Below are 21958 nucleotides of genomic sequence, written 5' to 3'. Positions count from 1 at the left end.
ATGATATATATTCAGAAATTAAAGTATATATATATAAAACGGATGGTTTAATGTGTGGATTAATATATATCAGCTGTTACATTATAATAAATCAGCTGTTACGATTTATTTTAAATGTGCAGTTTAATTCATATATTAAATTTGGGTGGTCAGTTACACTTAGCCTCTAGTATAAATAGAGGACTAAGCTGCTGAGTTTCAGACACCACACCCTACATTCTCTTCTCTTCTTCCTCTCTGCTCTCTCTCTCAAACACAAGTCAGTCAGTAGTTGGTTTTCCGGCGAGTGAGGAGCTAGTCGTGGTTGAGCTTCGAAGGTGCTGTAATTCAAAGCTCTGAGCTGTTTTATCCTGGAGGAGGTGTTGCAAGCATCCCCAGTGCAGCAGGTGGGGGCAATAATCTCTTCAAGAGCAGTCAGGTCTTCGTATAAGGCCTGACGACTCAGCTGTTCTTGTGATTTTCTTGTTGTACATGTTCTTGCCTCAAGCTATGGCTACTGGTACAACTTCTTTCCTTCCTCTAGTCTTACAGTCACTGACATGCATGTATTTTACCTTCACGTTTTGTTTCAACTTGCTTGGCCTTGGCTTGTTTAATATGATATATAACTGCCTCTATGTTGCTATAATAATCAGTATTTCCAACAGAATCTCTTTATGATAAACAGATCCATTTTGCAAGTTCGTATTACGGGTAGTTCCTACAAAGGATCGGACTAATGACATATACAATACTTAAATTCTCGGTCGAAGTAATTGTCTCTTATAACGCACCCGCCATAAATTTTATCAAATTCATCGTGATTGTACCTAGGGATTGTAAAATGATCTGGGCGATACCGGGTATCCTCTGCTCAAGTATCGGATCAAATTATTTTTATTTTGTCCGGATTCGGGTCCGGGATCATATTATTCGGATATAAACCGATCCCGGGTATTTGAGATCCGGATCTCAACCGAATATGATCCAGCATCGTATTTCTATTTTTTAATCGGGTAGTTTATGATCCATCAAATACGAGCCAAATATGATCCACTAACATTAAATCTCATTATTATCTCAATTATTCAAATAATTATCATTTAGTCTAAGTAAACATAATATTATAAAATATATTAATTATATATTAAAACTTATAATTATATGTTGATATATATTATTTATTAAATATATATGAAGAAAAAAGCATTATCACATTAAATAAATCATATTTTATGAAGATATAAATTTAAATAAGATATTAAAATTTTATAAAATGATGACCATTTACTTACAAATGTGATGGATTTAATATATAATATGCATATGAGTTCGAATCAAATATGAACTGTGGTTCATATTCAGGTATTCGAGTAGGATCATATTATGAAAAATTATTTGTGACAGAATTTGAGCGGTAGAGGCGTGCTCGTATCCGGGATCATATAATATACGGGCTTAATTTTTTTCTTTAGATTTGGATCGTTTTCAAAATGAATATAAAACCATATTTTCGAGTCGGATATAAGTCACGATACCGGATACCATAACTGGTATGCCAAATTTTCATTGTCTCCTTGAGAAAAGGTGGGAAAAAAAAATTATTGTCTAATCTTATTATCCGTGGCCGTGTCATTTGCCCGTGTACACTTACACACGCCCCAACTAATTAACCTAACTTACTGCCTAACTCATTCCTTTCCTTATGCGCGGATGAGTACTCAATGGAGGTCGATTAATGTCCACGTCGAATGAACAGCGCTGCAGCGTCCATCGCGTGGCTCGAATGCTGGCTCGCTCTTCCTGCTCGAGCTTGACCGCCAACAAATTAAAAACGTTACAGCTTTGGTGCGATGTTGTTGTTTATGCGAGTGGGGTTCGCGTGGTCTCTCCTGTTGGTCCCACATCACTCGGTTGTTAATTGTGTAATTATAGTCATAAAACAAAATTTAAAATAATAAGTGATATAGTAAATTAAAATTTATCAAATTGAAAATCACTGTAATATATCTACCAAATAAGATGAATAAAAATGTGTAAATATTTTTTTATTTGACTCGAGAAGCTTCTATATTTACAAATTGACCACTGTTTCTTATTAATACTCGGATTATCTTTCAGTCTTGCTAAATTTGCAAAAAAAAAATTCGATTTACGAAAATTTATTAAAATTAAAAGAACATAATCTTTTGGACTGATTATATACCTATAATTAAGTAGCTAGTGGGTAGAGTCTCCAAATATCACGAAAATAATTAAGGAAAACTGTGGGTCCCCAGGTATGGGGTTCGTCGTTGGTATCCGTTTGTTTACTATAAAACAAACCAAACTAGTTCAATCTTTTCTCACACTCCGATTTTTTACTCTCCCATCTCCCTCTCCATTCTATTCCCTCAACTTTTGCTTCTTCACCAAACTCACCTTCTTCTTCTTCTTCCCAAGCTCCATTGCATGAGAAAAGGGCCTAGCTAAACATAAGATTTTTCCGAAGTTGAGGTATGCACTCCGTTAAATTATTAGATTCGGAGTTTTTTTTTTTTTTTTTTGCGGTTCAAATTATTTGAAGATTGTTTTTGTTTTTTTAGGTTGATTAAATTTTTGCTCAAGTACGAAAAGATGACAAGTGGATACATGACCATTTCACGGAAGAAACTGCTCCACAATCTCGATATCAACGGCGGTTCCACCGAAAGAATCAACACATGGGTTGACTCCATGAGAGCCTCCTCTCCTACTCATTACAAGTCCAACCCTTCACTTGCTCAAGACCACCTCAAGTCATGGATGGTATCATCTAACTACCTTTAATATGATCTCATATATGTTCATATTTCTTTGTTTTTTTTTTTTGCTAAGTTCGAAAAATGTAAAAAAATGTAACAGCTTCAGCACCCATCAGCACTGGACATGTTTGAGCAGATAACCAAGGCTTCGAAAGGAAAACCGATAGTCATGTTTCTTGACTACGACGGAACCCTTTCTCCTATCGTAAACGACCCTGATCGTGCTTTCATGTCTGACGACGTAAGTACCAGTTCTCCTAAAACCTCCTGAACACGTTCAGGTGATATATATGGACACGGTACTAATTGTACTGATATTATTGATTTTAGATGAGAGAAACGGTGCGAAAGCTAGCCAGATATTTCCCTACCGCAATAGTGAGTGGAAGATGCAGAGATAAGGTACATTTCTGACTCGTTCTCCACCCATCCAATGCGACTACTCGTTCGCTTTGATTCTATTGTGTTCGATGACACCATTATTGCTTCATTTTGTATACGGATTTCACTTTATTGTTAAAACTATCATGTTTTGTTCTTAACTTATATTTGTATTTTTATAGGTGTATAATTTTGTACGGCTGCCCGAATTGTACTACGCCGGTAGCCATGGTATGGACATCAAGGGACCATCTAAAGGTTCACAGTACAAAAAAGTGAGTCAGCACTTGTTATAATATTAATTAATTCCATTTTAATATAAACGATAAATTGTAATTACAATGTTTTATGAAATCTCGCGCCTAAAAATGTACTTCCTTCGTCCCATTTCAGAATGCTCATGAGTCCGTTCTCTGTCAACCTGCCTGCGAGTTTCTTCCCATGATCGATGAGGTAGTTTTCATATAAGTATATAAGTTCATATAATTATAAGATTCAAGTAATAGCTATTTGGGATAATGTGACATTTAGAAATAGTTTAAGCACGTACGGAGCAGATAATAAATTGTTTTAACACTTGTTATTTTTTCTGATTTATTAGGTTTACACTGCATTATTGGAGAAAACCAGATCTACTCCAGGTGCTAAGGTGGAGAACAACAAGTTTTGTCTTTCTGTGCATTTTCGCTGCGTTGAGGAGAAGGTATTTGCATATGTAATTTACATATATTAGCTCACATTGGTTTTTATAATGAGAATACACATGCATGAACTAAAAACTATACTAAGATATAACTTTATACAACTTACCTAATGTATTATTTTGATGAAAACAACAGAAATGGAGTGAACTGGCACAAAAAGTTAGGTCAGTGTTGAAGGACTACCCAGAGCTCAAACTGGCCCAAGGAAGAAAGGTGAGAGACGTGACAAAAAAAGTATCCATATTCACATAACATATATAATGACACTCCGGTGCGTTAAGATTTGTCTCTCGTCTACGGTAGATGAAGTCATATCATAACATATATAATGAGTCAATGACACTCCAATATGTTAAGATCTGTCTCTAGTCTTCGGTAGATAAAGTCATATTCGGCTTTAAGTTAAATTACGTCTCATTCGTTTCTCGTTTCTTTATAATCTCAGGTGTTGGAGATCCGTCCTACTATAAAATGGGACAAAGGGAAGGCTCTGGAGTTTTTGGTTGAATCACTTGGTGAGCTTCATGGATTCGCGACAGTGATTAAGTAATAATACTAAAAAAAAACTTTATTTAATTGCGATTATTAACTTTGGTCTAATTTTGTTCAGGGTACACAAATTTTGACGAAGTTTTTCCTGTGTACATTGGTGATGACAGAACTGATGAAGATGCCTTTAAGGTATCCAATGCTTTCAATTAATATATTTATATAAATTTGATATAGAAATGGTTCATAATTGCCATATTGTTTGAGCTGTGGGGACTGATTGCAATATCATATTTGTGCTGTAAAATCAGGTGTTAAGAGAGAGAGGACAGGGCATCGGCATTCTTGTTTCCAAAATCCCAAAGGAGACAAATGCATCTTACTCCCTACAAGAACCATCTGAGGTATGCATTTTCAACCTTCGATAAGAGATACCATCTGATGAAGAGGTCATGCGTTCGACTTCGTGACTAACAACATGTTCTGATATTTTAATGATAGGTGATGAAGTTTCTGCAGAGATTAGTAGACTGGAAACAGTTGCCAATAAGAAGACAGTTCAGGATCAAGAGAAGACTAGAGGGGGTTAAGATTATTCCCACCCCAACTGATCAAATATGTCTAGGCTAGGAGCTAGAGCTAGTCCATTCATATCTATATATATTATTGTATGTAAACATCTTGTTTCAAGGAGAATATATATGGAGCTCCTTTTCCCTCAGCCTAAGGCCTTGTACATGTGTAAACTAGTCATGTACATGGGGAAATGTTTGTAATGCAAGTTGTTTTCAATGAATGAAATCTGCTTTAATATTGTTCATTTTTAATTTGAGAGATAGTGATGCATGACTTGTTTAAATTTGTTAATAAAATGGAGATGTAACTGCAAGCACTAATTCAGTTAATTGTCATTGTCCTCCCCACACCCAAATTTTCACTAATTACCAGATCATGCAAGTATATACCGTCGATTGACTATTCATAGCTATCGTTATTAGGTCGAAAAAGAATTCGAATAATATAAGCTTAATATCCTTTTAATCCTGTTGTTTTGGAGGGTGTGCTGATGTGGACTCAATTCTTTAACTCGGCCGATTCAATCCTCCAAATAACGGATATGTTCCGATTAGCCCTTATACCGGTGTAAAGCCAAAAACCGGTATATAACGAAGGGTAAACTTGACAATTACTATTGAAAATAAAGTTTGCTTGTTCCATTTAACCCGTAAACAATATATTAGATGTTGCTTTTAACTCCTAAAGAATGTATTAGAATACATTGAATATTTTTTTTAACCCTCAATGTTTAATGTTTTTCTTTTAACTCTGACGAGTGTAAAATGTCATAGTTGTCCATCCGTTATATACCATTTTCAGATACGAAATATATTGAATACTTGGAGGGTTGAACCGACCGAGTTAAAACATTGATACCGTATGAAGGTTAAGAGAAAATTTAGTCAATAATATATGTTATTAGGCTTATTAATAGAAATTACAATATATTTTATTATACAATAAAAAAATTAGTTAAAAATAAAAAATCATCTATCATGGATCCGAACTGTAGCAAAAGCTTCTATTGCTCATCGACACATAAAGTTAACAGAAATCAACATTTCATAACCTACCTAACCGAAACGACAAAGATATTTATTTGTTAGCCATGTCATATACAGTATGTGCATTATTATAGTTTGGGATCAATCGATGAGCAGTAACAGATATTAAAACTACTGTTTATAAGTCCATTTAACATACTGTAACCACAACCATCTTGTACAGAGCTTAAATAATAATAGATGCCTGGGGTTAGTACAAGATTATCATCCTAAGTAAGATTAAATACTAATAGATTCATAATTTAATCTGCAACTTGGGGAAAACATCCTCGCAAATCATACTATAAACATAGGATGTCGATAATGAATGGGCCCTTGTTTATATAGTATAAATCTTGGCATTTACTCGATCTGTAACTAAACTGTGTACCACGCCCAGTCAAAGGGGATAAGTTCAAGGTCTCGTAACATGCTTGTCAGCACTCAAGTTGCTGCTTTAACGATTGACTATTATATACACACGCAGCTTGCAGATAAATCTCTAGATTCGTTTGGTTTTCATCTCAATTAACTTTATTATCGGCTTATAGATTGTCCGTGTTCGTGTCATAATCTTAACAATCTTATATTATGGAATTAGATTGGTAAAACCAACACTGAACGTAATTTTTTTTTTTTTTCTATGCATCCAGTTGAATATTTATAATTATAAAAAATATATAATTACGACTGATTTAGTTTAAGCAAATAATTTTTTCTTGTTCTATTCAAACGATTTAAGTAAGTGAAAATTGATTTAATTAAGCAGATTTATTTCGTTCATCGGTTCAGAGTTCTATAATTTCATCCAAAAAATGGAATAATTTTTTTAACATACTAGCTCTTAGTTGAATGCAAGGTATACTGATGTCTATTCATTCGTCTTAAAAATATTTGAGATATAAAATCCGATATGACAAATCATGAAATTTAACTTTAATAATTCAAGCAAAGAAGATTATATATACTGTTGTCTTAAGGATATTAAATGTATCAAAAGCTCTTTAATTAACAGATAACTTAGGTTGTGTCAATGTATATAATTCTGTTCATTTTACAGGAACATGTATATAACTGTCTCCATTTGTACATGCTAATCAAAACACTTATATATTAAGCACTAATCAAATATTCAGAGTACAACATAATTATACTTTAACTAATCTTATGAGAGTATATGGTTATATAACTGCTCTCCTTAGTACGATAGATCTACATATCTTTACACCCTTTTCACGGACAAGAAATAAAGAGGATTAGGGAATATACTTTTATTTGTTAAACCCTACCTTAAAAGAAACCTGAGCTGGATCCGCAATAAGATACAGTTTGAGATGAATATTAAACTCAAAGTTATGTGCTAATTATATGAGTTGAGTGATATTTTACACTCCCAATAAAGATGTGCCCATGTTCTTGAAACAAGAAACATGGTACGTCCCGGACATCTATTACCACCAATTATGAAGGTGGCTAAGGATAATCAGCTAGTTAATTATAACTTGTGTTCTGATTAGTGCAAGTGTATGATCCTCCATTTCTTTTTTAATTAATTAAGTATAATCCACACATGAAAGCTGTCTCTATAAGCTTGTTTATTATGCTAAGATCCAGATAGAAGCTCCGCCATTGCTTGAAAACCCATCTTAGAGCACTTGGCCAGTGCGCAACTTATGCTCTCTGGTTGTGTAATTCGATATTGTAAGTGATTTATAAATTATTAAAAATATGTTAATAAAAATTAATTTGATAGGTTATTGTTAAATTTGAATGTCATTAAAAAATAAAAAAATTTATAATAATAGAACATTTGGTTCAATAAAGAACGTCTTACCAATTTCTGACATTTAATACATCTATTAATTTATTTTTAATTTTAAATTTTCAGTTTAATATACAAACAATTTTCAGTCTAAAATTTAAAAAGACTTATAACGCGCCCAAAACACATCCTTGGTTAAACCATCCCAACGACTCCCCATAAATGCAGTCATAATTTTCTCGTGAGATCATAATTATCGTGATCAAATATAAATTTGGAATTTTTTAATCTAACAAGAATTCGAGTTCTCATAGATTTTTAAATCGGGTTCCGGGAAAAAGGAAACGCATTTCTCGTGTAGGGTTTACAAGCTAGCTAGAAAGATCACACACACAGTCACACAAACATGAAGCTTGACTTAACTAACAAAAAACATCAAACTTTCCTAAATACTTTTCCTGTTTGTACTTTTCACGTTTGCCAACACACATTTTTGATCGTTAATATCTTTCATTTCGTAGTAGCATTAAATATAAAAACTTCACCGTATTAAAGTACTCGTGAATACGAATCTAACAAGATCACTCATGACTATATTTAGTTTTATAGATTAGATGTAAATTAGTAATTTGTCTCATGTTATGAACAGTACCGACATTACAAATAGGAAAAGAAAAAAGATACGGAGGGAGTATATATTTTTTCTTTGGATGGGTTAGTTGTGAAAGCTGGAGAAAGGAAGCAAGCAGTACTAAAGTAGCTAGGTGTAGGGAATCTAAGTGTTCATATGGGTGAATGAGGAGTTGGAATCCACTAAAAAGGGGGTTTTTATGTGAAGAAAATGCATAGATTTTTGGCAATAGCTAGCTTGGGACACTACTCACATTCCTCCAAATTTTAACCCTCCCTTTTAGATGTGGACAGAAAGGTGCAGTCCACTAAATCATTTCCCATCATTGCTTTTGCTGCCTTAAACTCAACGAATGATACCACCAACTTTTTCATAGAAACTTCAATAATCAGTAACTTAACTATGCATGGAAATGCAAGAAAAGAATACCCTAAATAGAAGGATATTGACATTAAAACGTACTCCAAAGTATTATTGAGTTGATTTCTAATGGTTTACTTGTGGTGTTCAGGTTGCATAGGTTATGGATCTTATGTGGCCACATTTTAAAGAAAGACCATAGAGCTAAAAGATGAGACAAGAAAAGATGGATAATATACTTTGATCCAGAGGCCAGTGATTATTCATCAGTTAATTCATGCTCCGTAAGTTATCAAATTGATTGAATCTCTGATTAATTTCCCATCAATCTAATTAATCCTTGTTCACTATTTCATTAATTATTTTGATTTCAGTTTTTTACGACACTGATAGTATACAAGGATGAGCACCGATTATTGTGTTGTTGAAAATACTATATACAAACACAAGTCATGACCGCGCCTGCATGCACACAGATCATAACCGATCAACTCTAGTGTAAATTTTCGCACACCTGTACATTTATAATACAACACACACACCGTCTTTAGTGAATTATCTGACTGTTATAAACCCATATCATATGCCCATATCCACCACTTTGCATGTGAACAAATCATACAACCACCGCTATAATAATATATTCGGAGGCCACGTGTTCTCCCTGCTGTTCCCTTTTATCACATTAATCCAGTTTTAACTAAAATTCATATTATAATTTAGAATTTTGAAATACATATGTTCTAAACTAGATAGAGAATAATTTAGTAATTAATATAATATTTTATATATTTTTTAATAATATGATATATTTGAGTTGAAACAAGTTAAGGAAAGAAATTAAGGAGGATGGGAGAAAAGAAGAGATGCTTGTCGGAGCTGATGTCCTAAAGAAATGGTCCAATATCACACGTGTGACAATCTAGGGCATCGTTGCCTGCATAGATGGTCGAGCCATACTCTAATTATTCACCAGAATATTCGTATAATAAAATCAATGCTCAGCGTGCATACCTAAATTGAACCAAAACACATACTCCCTCTGTCCCTCTCATTTCTTTACGGTTACTATTTTGGGATGTCCCTCTCATTTCTTTACATTATCATAAATAGTAAGTTTTTTCCATCATTACACCCACTATCTTCCCCCACTATCACATATTTAACAATAAAAACTACTATTACACCCACTACTTTCCTCCACTATCTCAAATTTATTATTAAATATTGATGGGTCCCACCACTTTACCCACTTTTCATCTAACTTTACTCATTTTTCATGCATTGTCTTGGTCTCCGTGTCCCCTCCAATGTAAACAATTGAGGGGGACGGAGGGAGTAGTATAAATAATCGGCACCTACTGTCTACTGTGATTTTACCTGGACTAAATGAGTCCATGCTGGTTCCTATCACTGCAACTGTCGTATCGGTGATGTTCATTATGCTTTTTGGGCGAGAAGGATCGTATATTCAATGCCATTTATTTTTCTCCCATGTTATCCCTTTCTAGTTTTTCAAGAAAATAGAGATAAGTGTCTCGTGTTGACCAATATAAATGTGATATAGATTGAACTGTGCAAATTATATGTATATATATTATTTTAAAATTTTATTAAATACTACTCCCCTGTTTTTTATTTAACATTTTGATTTTGAGCACACACTTTTAAGTATATTGACCAGATAATTGAAGATATTGTTTTCTAAATAAAAATATATAACCAAATTTTATACACAAATAACAAATCAAAAACAATAATTTTTATTATCCGATCTATCTATCTATAAATTGTGTCAAAAATCAAAATATCAAATAAAAAAACAAAGAGCTAGAAAAGTGCTATCAATATCGTATATTTTGAGGAGTCAAACATTTAATTTACAGTCAATGAAAACCTATGAACTTCCACAATTGCATATCACAAAGGAGAATCCACTTTGACCAACAATCATTACAACTTTGATTGTACCAACCAGAGAAAGAGAAGAGATTTTTTAGGACAAACACTCAAGTGGAATGGTGAAGCCTTGCTTGCACGCGTACTTAGCTAGTGTAGTAGTGTGCCAAATCCAAGCCGTCTTCAAAATATACTCCCATATATCTATAGTTGGAACCAAGAAAACAAAAGACAGCTGTAGTGACAGTAAGATTCAGGTTTAATAATCATTAAGGCAAAGAAAGGAATCGGCTGCCAAAGAGAGCAGTTAGAATAACACATAACTTTAGAACTAACCATGTGCGGGTGTGCATCCAAGAGAGACGATGGATGATTAACAATGATCGAATAAAAGGAGAAGAACCCTAGCTTTCCAGCCTCATTATTGGTTTTATAGCGCATGGAGCTAATCTAATAATTTTATTTATTTATTTCGTGAATTGTTTTAATTACTTTCACTCTTCTTCGTTAAGTTTGGTGTCTTACTTTTTTCGGGCAAAAAAGGATAAATGGGTAAGATCGGAATAGGGAATTACATATCAATTATCTTTGATCGATCATGGGACATATTGTACCTTTATATATGGATGCATCCTAATCACTAAAATTGTAAGGATGAATTATTACTAGTTAATTTTAATAATTAAATGATACTTCCTCCGTCTTAATTTATAGGTCCATTTTGGAATAAACACACATATTAAGAAAAAAGTTGGTTAGATAGAATCTTATCTCATTTATCATTATTTAATGCATTGATAAGTGAGAATTTTGTTGAGTTTCAAAAAAATCACAATAAATATAGGGATTTAGTGCATTGAGAAATGAGAATAATGTTGAGTTTCAAAAAAATCACAATTAATATGTAGATAAATTAGTATTGAAAGAAGAGAGAGACAAGTATTTTGGGACAATTTTTTTTTCCAAATTGGACCTATAAATTGATACGGAGGGAGTAGTAAATTGGGTATACACAGTTTAATTATTTTCTTTGATATTAATTTTTGAAAAATAGTCGGATGATCGCTCCTGATTCCGCCGAAATTTGCAGGGTTGAGTTGGGGTTCAGTCCGTTTTCATAATATTATGAGGTTGTTTGGCTGGATTTAGAAGAAGCGGTTTAATGTTTAAAATAATTAAATAGATTTTAAATGAAAAATCGGTTTAGACTTCTAAATTGTTAAAAATATTTGTATACCGGTGACTTTTAAATTACAAAGAAGCACCGATCCAAGAAAAAAGTTAGGTCTTCCAGCTTTTTTCAGCTTTTTTTCTTAGACTTCTCCAGCACCATTTTAAGTAATTTTATTATCTACCCAAACGATTTAAAGAAAAGCTCAAATCCACTTATTTTGTAAATAAGCCCTAATTCCATGTTTTAATCACTGCTCCATAAAAAACTTGCTTCATAGAAACTTGATGATAATTCGAAATATAAAAGGAAAAGCAAAAACTCTATCTCAAAAGGGTGAACCTCCAATCTTTAGATCATATCCAACCCTCTTTTAGAGTACTCCCCTAGGCAGCCTACTTATAAAAGTACTATAAGTAGCTTTATATTAGTATATAACTGGATAGAGACCACTAGGATAAACTAATAGCTAGTAGCCATTCATCTCTCTCAACTTTGATGCAAAAGACTTTGTTGGAAGATCTTCTATCATAGTAGTTAGGGGTGAGCAAAACCGAACCGGAACCGAAAAACCGAACCGAACCGTGTAAATTCGGTTCGGTTCGGTCCTAATTTTCTGAAAATTCGGTCCATTCGGTCCGGACCGAATAGACCGAAATAAAGTTCGGTCCGGTCCGGTCCGTAAAAAAATATTTCGGTCCGGACCGAATAGACCGAAATATATATGATTTTAATTAATTTTATATTATATATCTTATATGTTATAATTATAATATCTAATTTGTAAATTTAATTATATCTATGTTTAATGAATTGGGGGTGATTAATTAATATGAAAATTTTAAACTAAAAGATGAATTTTAGTTTTATTTATAATATAATTTTTTATTTTAAAAATAATTTCGGTTCTTTCGGTCCGGACCGGACCGAACCGAATTATTTTGGTTCGGTCCGGTCCGGTCCATTATAAAACTTCGGTCCGGTTCGGTCCGAAAAAAATTAAAACTTCGGTCCTCGGTCTATTCGGTTCGGTCCGGTTTTGGACCGGACGACCGAATGCTCACCCCTAATAGTAGTTGGAAGTTAAAGTCTTTGTACTCCCTCCGTCCCGTTGGATTGTTAACATCACTTTTTGGCACGTTTTTTAAGACTTTTATAAAATATAGTTGCATGAGGTTTTTTTTTATAAAAAAAATTCTGAATAAAAGTTTGATGTTTAAACTTTTATTCAGAAAAAAAATAACTTAAAAAAACATTATAGAACTATACTTTATAAGAGCCTCAAAATGCGTGTAAACAGTGAACGTTAACAACCCTGGGACGGAGGGAGTATAAAACTTCCTATCCTTTGTTTTCCTTCTCTGGGTGCCGTTCTTTTCTTTATTAATTTTTTTTATTTTGTAGTGGAGTAACATTGAAAACGAGTAACATCGAAAACGAGTAACATCTCAACACAGACTCAGTACATAAAATCTAGATTACATCCTTTTTTTTTGCCGCTACAGAAAAAGTTTGATAAATAACCCCGAATAAATACAGGTGAGTACTTATCTAAGATATTGGAAAATTGAGAATTCGCTTAAATGATAAAATACGTATAAATTTTTGAACTAGTTCGGTTTATTTATTTCAACCGAAATGGAAATAAAATTAAATGATAATGATGTAATGGATTTAATTATAAAGGAAAGTGCCGGTAATTATAAAAAAATCAAAAATAATGAAAACAAGGATAATAGATGCTTGCTGGGAAAATGAAATTACATCGGAGATAATTTATGCTAGAGAATGTTATTTTATTATCTGTTAAACTTTATATAATTATGTATAGAGCTTGTTTGCCTGGGCTTAAAGCTCATGCTTTAAGTCGAAAAATGTCTGTTTTTGTTAAAAGTCAGAAGCTGGCTTAAAATCAGAAATAAGCCATAATCCGACTTAAAGCCAGAAGTAGTTTGAGGTACTTTTTCCAGCAACTTAGTTTTTTTTGAACTTTTTTTAATAAAAAATTTCAAGAAGTAATAAATAACCTATAAATCACTTTTACTTTAATTATTATATTGTTAATAACCCATAATTCATCATCAATTATTAAAAATTACTTAAACAGACATTTTAAGTTCTCAACTTATTAAATAAATCACGTTACCCCAGACGGGCTCCTAGTCGGTTGAAGAGATAATTGACGAGGGATGATGGAGCCTATAATCGGTCGAAGAAATCATCTGTGATGGAGCCTGCTGTATATTCTATCCTGCTAAACTCTATATACCCCATTAATCGAATGCACTGCTAGTAGTGTTTGGTGCACACACTTGTGTATAAAAAATTTTGACATTACAATTAGATTTGTAATATTTTAATTGAAATTATTAATGTAAATAAAAGAGCTAATTTCAATTAAAACTTATCACATTTTATTATTTTTGTACATAAATGATACTCCCTCCGTCTCTTAATACTTTTCCCATTTGTACTTTTCACGTTTGCCAACACACACTTTTAATCATTAATATTTTTAGTTTTGTATTAGTATTAAATATAAAAATTTCACTGTATTAAAATACTTATAAATACGAATCTAACAAGATCACTCATGATTATATTTGATCATATGAATTATGCGTAAATTAGTAATTTGTCTCATGTCGTGAACAGTTCCAACATCCCAAATGGGAAAAGTAAAAAGAATCAGAGGGAGTATATACCAAGCATTTTCACCTGTCCAGAACCTTACGCGTACATGACCCCGAGCCAATATTCATCCAATGATACCGTTACGAACCTATTAATTAAAAGACAATTCACTCTTCATCGAAATAACGTGCTTATTTTAAGTTCACCCAAACGATCTCAACATTTTAATAGAAAATCAACTACTTATAATATATAGCTCTGTTACAAATGAATGAATAAGTTTATGATAAATCAGTGTCTCGTCTCTCGTGTGATAACCAAGGAATGAATTGTTATATTTAGATTGCGCTCATAGATACAATTTTGGATACGATTAAACGATTGAAGAATGCAATAAAAAATTATATAAAAATATTATAGGAAAAATGGATTTTATGAAATAATAGTGAATAGTGTGAGTGAGACTAAATTTCTTATGATAAATTATAAAAAGGAATAATGTAAAAAATGTATGACCATATTTTCTAAAAATGTGGTTTATATTACTAATTTAAATAATTAGAATGAAATGATTAAAAAAATAAAATTATTAACAATTTTTCTGATTAACTCAAAATAAAATTATATATTTAATTTCATTCCATCCCAAACAAACACAAAATTAATAGAATTGTCAATTCTCTTTCCAATACGATACTTAATAATTTAGCCAAACAGTATTACACTAGTGACGTCCCAAATCAAAATGCACCCAAATCTCGATTTAAGGGGCTGTTTGTAATTTGCCAGAAGAGCTTCTGGTTCTGCTTTCTGCATTTCTTGATCCGTTTCCGTTTCTGTAAAGAAGTAGAAGCATTTTAAGAAACTGAGAATCCTAACTTCTCTCCCACAGCTTCTGCTTCTTTTCCAAACACTTTATTCACTTATTTACTTCTCACTTCTGCTCCACTTCTCTACTTTAAGCAAGAAATCACTTCTTTTAAACTTGTCCAAACGGCCTCTCAATCTCATGCACCATATTATTAATTATCCCCCAGTACTTGTGAATTGGATTCTAAATCATGCTCTATCATATCCTCCTTGAACGCATAACTGTTAAAATAAAAAGGATTATTGTTGAAACTGCGGCGATAAAGACCCACACGAATTTGTTTCGGAAAAAGAAAAAGGAAACAGCCCACTGGAATGCCCAGTGCCTTGTGCTAATAGTAAAACTGGACTGCCAAGCCCACGCAACCCTAGAATTACCAAAAAATTGATATGGGTTGAGCACTTTGTTTGCTGGTTCTTAAAATTCGGGCTTTATCTTTTAAGGTGGGTTTTCTTTATGTATTTCCGGGAGAAGATCCAGTTTGATTGGGTCCTAAGTCCGTAAGCAGGGGTGCCCATAATTTGACCTGTTCAATTAAACCGACTCAACCCGTCTTATTTTTAACCAACCCATCCTGTTATTATGAAACGAACTTTAAATGGGTTAAACATTTTAAAAACCGAATTAAATGGGTTGGGTTAGGGTTTTGATAATTTCAACCCATTTCAACCCGACAAATATAATGCACTAATGAGCCATATTAGCTACTAGTTTACTACTTGACTTAAAAGTTAAGATTTTTTTGATATTAATATGTTAGACACTAAAATTATGAATTATATTTAATATATTGATGTTCTATTTATGTGTAACATAATTTAGTTTTTTAGATTATAGTGTATTATGATGTGCATATATATATGTGATGTTCAATTCTATAATTGCATACTAGATTAAGTTGCATGTGATTTTGATTCTTTGACTCCTAAATTATTTTATCTCTATCTAACAAATACAAATATATGTTGCACTAAATTCTATTTTATAATTAAACCGATCAAACCAACCAACCAAACCTGACTTTAATAAGGTTTATGATTGATCAAATTTTATAAAATCGAACTAATTAAGTTGGGTTACTAATTTACTCGCAAACCGTCCAACCCGACCCGCGGACACCCCTATATATAAGTATGACATACTTGAACTAGTACTCCCTCCTTCCCAACCAAATGTATCCAATTGGTTGGGACACAGAGCCCAAGAAAAATGTATAAAAAATGAGTAAAAATTTAAGCAAAATGGTGGGACTCATTTATTTTTAAATAATAAAATTGAGATAGTGGAGGAAAATAGTGGGTAGTGTTTTTATTATTAAGGAATGGAGATAGTGGAAGAAAATATTTGCTTTAAGCAGTGTTTTTTTATTATAAACAGTTACTACTATTTTAAAAATGTATAAAAATGATGGAATATCTCAAAAAGAAAACGGTACAGAAATGAGCGGGACAGAGGGAGTGTATTCCAAAGTCAACTGGGAACCTTAATTTAAGATATAGTGGAGATAAATATAAGAACTTTATTAGATGGTAGTAAAATAAAATATAAAAATATGTTTAAAATTCCGCATCTTAAGGTATATAAAGAGTATATTTAACAGAAAAAATCTACTCCCGTGTCACGTTATATTAGTACTATTTTTTATATTGAAAAATCAGGTACCTAACATTAATCATATATTAAATATTAATGAATTATTACTCATAAATTAATGAGGATGGTCCATTACTTGAGAGCATTTAAAATAGGTATGTTTACACCCATACCAGGTCTGCAATTGAACACTCCCCTTACAAATTTCAATTAATTACTACTATTTCGTTTATGTACTATATTTCATACAATATATTTTTCTTTGCTGAACAGAAAAATAGAGCACTATCTAGATATTTCCTCCTTACCCTTTACAAATATTGCATATTCCTATTCGATCTAATCCAAACCCCTCACTCTCTCAACATCACACACAGACAGAAAAGTAGATTGTCAAAGGCCATGGGACGACTCTCTTATCTTAGCTTCAATCTCTTCATCCTCCTCGCCATCTCCTCCGTCGTCAGATCAGTAAGTAAAAATTAATCACTTTTTGCTAATTCGTTACATTCCGATACTTCGTTTCTCTAATCTTTCTATAATTAAACACGCTCATACACTCATCGTCTCATAAGAAATTTAATTAATATAATCAATCCTCCAAAGTTATGATAATCCGTTTATCCGATATGTTTTGCTCTTGTAAATTATATTGATGAATATCATGACAGGACGATGAATGCGTATACACGGTCTACGTCCGGACAGGCTCGGTGATCAAAGGGGGAACGGATTCGATAATGACACTGACACTCTACGACGCAGAAGGGTACGGAGTCCGGATCAACAATCTGGAAGCCTGGGGAGGACTCATGGGACCTGATTACAACTATTTCGAACGAGGCAATCTCGATATCTTCAGCGGAAAAGGCCCGTGTCTTCCGGGACCGGCCTGTAAACTGAACATAACATCTGATGGAACAGGATCAGGTCACGGATGGTATTGTAACTACATTGAGGTGACAACCACCGGCGCGCATATTCCTTGTGCGCAACAATTATTCACCATCGAGCAATGGATTGCACTTGATCGATCACCGTATGAGCTGACCGCAATTCGAGATAATTGTTCGGGTACGAGTAGCCATGGTGGCCGGAAGATCTTGAAGGGTTTAGCCAGGGATGATCATGTTGTTGCTGTTTGAGTGATGATTTGAAATTTTTCTTGTTCCGAATATTATCCACGAGAGTGTGCTGTTATTTTGTTTTTGCTGTTACATTTTCACCGTGTAATTGAAAATAATGGTGCTGGCATAATGTTGATGTGTGATAATAATGGTGCGTTGAACATGGATCCTTTTGTTTTGTTATTTTCCTCCAAGGCCACATGTTTAGGTGAAATTCTCATCAGCCCCTTGACATAAAGGGATTGTTTATTGTTCATAAACTATTTATCTTGTTTAATTTTTGTCAAATGCTTTTGGACACTACCAGCTGGCCGACCTCCACTACAAGTTTTCTACTAATCTACTGTGTTTTTACTATACTCTTCCCACGTTTTCGACACAAGGTCCACTTGTCGGCAACACAAGTTTTGTCAAAAATTTAATCGGAGAATATTAGGAATATTACAAAAATTTGGAAATCTGTCATTTAATTGTATTCAAATAGCCGAATTTGTTTGTAGTCGGTGACAAATATGTAAGCTATTTTTAACTTATAAATTGAATATGAGAAAATAAAATTGTAATTTATTTCACAGATATATTTTAATTTTTAATTTTAAATAAATATATATAATTATTTTAATACATGATTTATAAATTATTAATATGTACTCCCTCCTTCCCATTTTAATAGTCCACTTTGCAAAGAAAAAATTTCCCATATTATTTGTCCTACTTCTTTGTCCAATACAATTTTATACAAGTTTCAATGTTAACATTTATTAGCATGTACAATTTTCATGATTTACAATGCAAACTATGTTGACTTTTAACAAAATGAATGAAAATTTAGTAGTGTTTTTGTATAATTAATGCATAACAATGATAACAACATATCATATTTAATTTTTCTTAATATGTGTGATTTGAGCAAAGTGGACAATTAAAATGGGAAGGAGGGAGTATCAATTATATTTATAAGCAATAAGCTACAAATCATAAATAAATTTATTCCTTACTCATAAATTAAAGTTAACTTACTATAAGCATTAACTAACTTTTTATTTATTACTAATAAATAACTTAAATTAAAGCTAACCAAATAGTCTTTGTAAATTATTTATAATGATCCATTTTGAAAAGATGTTGACCTTTTTGACACATTTTTGTGAGTTCTTGGTATTTTCAATTAAATTATATATATATATATATATATATATATATATATATATAGAAGTTATATGGAGACCACTTTTTTTGGAGACCGTGGAGACCTTTATGTTCTGCAAGTAAAATATTTCATAAAAACATTGCAAAACTCATAATTTTTCAAATCAAAACACATTATTTTGTGAAGTATGCACTACAAATATCACGAATTCATCAAAATTATTGAAGAACATCTATGTTTAATAAGTAGAATGTGTATGTTCTGCAAACTGAACAAATGTTTTGCAAACTAAACATATTCCGCAGGACAAAACATTTTTTAATATTCTACATGCAAAACATACATGATATTTAAGATTTTAAATAATATAAGGATTTTTGGACAACTTGTTTTGCAAAATTATGAGTTTTGCAATATTTTTATGCAATATCTTACTTGCAGAACATAAGTGGTCTCCACGGTCTTCAAAAAAAGTGGTCTCCATAGAACTTAACTCTCTCTCTCTCTCTCTCTATATATATATATATATATATATATATATATATATATATATATATATATATATATATATAGGCCAACATTCAAAAGAGGGACTCCTTATATGGAGTTACATAGTGCGCCACTATAAATCATCAATTTTATTATAAATTCTGTTATAGAATACATATAAAACGTGATTCCAATATTAAATACTATAAAATAAATTTATTTTAAGTAATTTAACACTTAAAATTTGATTAAAAAAAGTATATTTTCGAAACTGATTCTACAACAGAATAATTCTGGATGATTATTATTCTGTTATAGAATAATGTTGAGATATTGCATAATTTTCGATGATTTTTGGAATAAAAAAATTCTATAACTTCGTTTTCGGTTTAATAATCAAAATTTGCAATTATATTTCATAAAAAATATAATAAAATATATATTATGTATATATTCATAATGGTGTGCTACGTAACTCCGTATAAGGGGTATGCTATGGAGTGCTACCCTATATATATATATATATATATATATATATATATATATATATATATATATATATGAGTTGGGTTCTATAGAGGAATATTATTTACTTAGGCACTGTTTGTTCATGGCACTTTCAAAATTAGAGTATAATTCAACGAGATTGTTCCCGCTCTCATGGAAATGCTGAAAAAAAGAGTTCGAACTCTCAGACCGTGAGGTTGTTCTGAGCAGTCCAACCATTTCAATATTAGAGAAATAGGCAAGAATCCGTTGATCGCGTATGTCATACATCTCATTCAACCAATCATTATCCTCTAATTTGAATTCTACCATCACACATTTTCAATCGTTCTTAAACTCTATGGGTGTAAGATGATCAGAGTACACAACCAACTTCAATCTATCTAAAAACTTTTTGTTTGAGGCTAGTTTAGGACCAACCTGTGGAAAATAAAGAAATAATTATTTACAACTGGAAAGGGAAAAAAGGAACAATAATGCGAAATGAAATGATGCAATGATACGTATGGTAACCTTCATTGGAAGCATGTTCATGATGTGTCACATACAAAGGCGATGAGTGGTAGAAGACCATCATTTATCCAAAGCCTTCTTTACATCTTTACATTGATATGTTATAACTGTTTTGGGAGTACGACCCATTGCATCCTCGAAGGTATTGATTATCCACTTAAAAATTTTGTAATCTTCTTTCTCTAAAAGTCCAGCAGCAAATGTCACATTTTCCCAATGATTATTAATGACACCTGTTGATAGAGGAATTTGGTGAATCAACAAACGTGAGGTTCGTTGACGGACTTAGGTGTTTCACGGTGATTATATGACGGAAATCCGCTGTGGGCGGTGGTTTTAGGTGTTTGAGGGTGGCTGAGATCAAGGGAATATATTTCTGCTCTCGCTCTCACAACTCTCGATATATCCCCTTGATGTGCCTACGTACCCCTTTATATAGGGGATCAAGCCGTACGTAGTTCTATTGAACCAAGACTCCTAGTTTGATCAGGACTAGGCCTCTTGGGGATAAGACCAACCGTGGGTCGATGACTTATCACTTAGAGTTCTACTCCAGTTAGAAGTAAGCCTTGAGGCAACTACCCTAGAATCCTAGTCCAAGTACATCACGGATACGGCATCATCTCCACTACGAGAGATGACATTAACCGCTACTCTTCGTAGCATGGAGGAGACATCGGATAGAGCCATGACCACTCCTACGAGGCGTAGGGACGCGTCCTTACCCCCTAGTGAAGGTTCTCACTAAAAGGTAAGACAAATGAGGAGCCAAGTTACACGATCGTCTTAGTCCCCCAATGAGGACTAACTCACCAGAATACAGGACCCGGACATATGATCGGCCTTCATGTTACCCCTGAGGGCCTTCTACAATCATGATCACCCCAAGCCCCCGCACGAGGACAACCCGGCAGATAGCAGGATTAGGGATTATAGATCATGCCCGGACGTAACCCGGGAACTACCAGATGAGCCTGATAACTACCAGATGAGCCCGGCACTAGTCTTCATATCCCTCGGAAGGGTAGGTCTTCGTATCCCTCGGAAGGGTCGTCATCGAGACTCACTCAACCTCACACACATATATTACCTTTCCATGGGCGCGACCATGGAGGGCGCGCCCTCCGTCTTCATCATTTACTTCTTCTTATACTTCAGACACGCGACACCTGCTCTTAAGACACGTGGCCGCGCCTCCCGGGACTACCCCGTGGAGGGCGCGCCCTTTCCTATTTCTCTGTGGCCAAAACCGGCCATAACAAGTACTCCACAGATTTGGTAGATATTGCAAATGTCTAGGAAATCTCCTTGGCA

General features: G+C 33.1%; 2 protein-coding genes across 2 annotated transcripts; both read left to right on the top strand.

Moving 5' to 3' along the window:
• The first annotated feature begins 2325 nt into the window (after window positions 1-2325).
• On the top strand, window positions 2326-5156 carry LOC108211425 (probable trehalose-phosphate phosphatase H). Its single transcript, XM_017383029.2, has 12 exons — window positions 2326-2475; window positions 2565-2766; window positions 2863-3003; window positions 3093-3164; window positions 3326-3418; window positions 3537-3596; window positions 3745-3846; window positions 3983-4060; window positions 4293-4362; window positions 4458-4528; window positions 4648-4740; window positions 4838-5156. Exons 2-12 carry the CDS (start codon window positions 2596-2598, stop codon window positions 4964-4966), a joined length of 1080 nt encoding a protein of 359 aa, XP_017238518.1. The 5' UTR covers window positions 2326-2475; window positions 2565-2595; the 3' UTR covers window positions 4967-5156.
• An 11970-nt stretch (window positions 5157-17126) lies between these two features.
• On the top strand, window positions 17127-18168 carry LOC108206786 (PLAT domain-containing protein 3). The gene is made up of 2 exons (XM_017377196.2): window positions 17127-17329; window positions 17530-18168. The coding sequence occupies exons 1-2, from the start codon at window positions 17261-17263 to the stop codon at window positions 18001-18003; spliced, it is 543 nt and encodes a 180-aa protein (XP_017232685.1). The 5' UTR covers window positions 17127-17260; the 3' UTR covers window positions 18004-18168.
• Window positions 18169-21958: the final 3790 nt, after the last annotated feature.

Source organism: Daucus carota, chromosome 1 (assembly GCF_001625215.2).
Source record: "Daucus carota subsp. sativus chromosome 1, DH1 v3.0, whole genome shotgun sequence".
NCBI lineage: Eukaryota > Viridiplantae > Streptophyta > Magnoliopsida > Apiales > Apiaceae > Daucus > Daucus carota.
The sequence above is the reverse complement of the archived record's forward strand: the minus strand, read 5'-3'. Positions and strand labels throughout refer to the sequence as shown.

What these genes read in the sequence shown, in the direction of transcription:
- LOC108211425 (XM_017383029.2), top strand. Translation starts at nt 2,596, where the DNA reads ATGACAAGTGGATACATGACCATTTCACGGAAGAAACTGCTCCACAAT. An exon ending in GTGGAAGATGCAGAGATAAG is followed by an intron (nt 3,165 to 3,325) that starts GTACATTTCTGA and finishes GTATTTTTATAG; the next exon opens with GTGTATAATTTTGTACGGCT. An exon ending in CTGATGAAGATGCCTTTAAG is followed by an intron (nt 4,529 to 4,647) that starts GTATCCAATGCT and finishes CTGTAAAATCAG; the next exon opens with GTGTTAAGAGAGAGAGGACA.
- LOC108206786 (XM_017377196.2), top strand. Translation starts at nt 17,261, where the DNA reads ATGGGACGACTCTCTTATCTTAGCTTCAATCTCTTCATCCTCCTCGCC. An exon ending in TCTCCTCCGTCGTCAGATCA is followed by an intron (nt 17,330 to 17,529) that starts GTAAGTAAAAAT and finishes ATATCATGACAG; the next exon opens with GACGATGAATGCGTATACAC.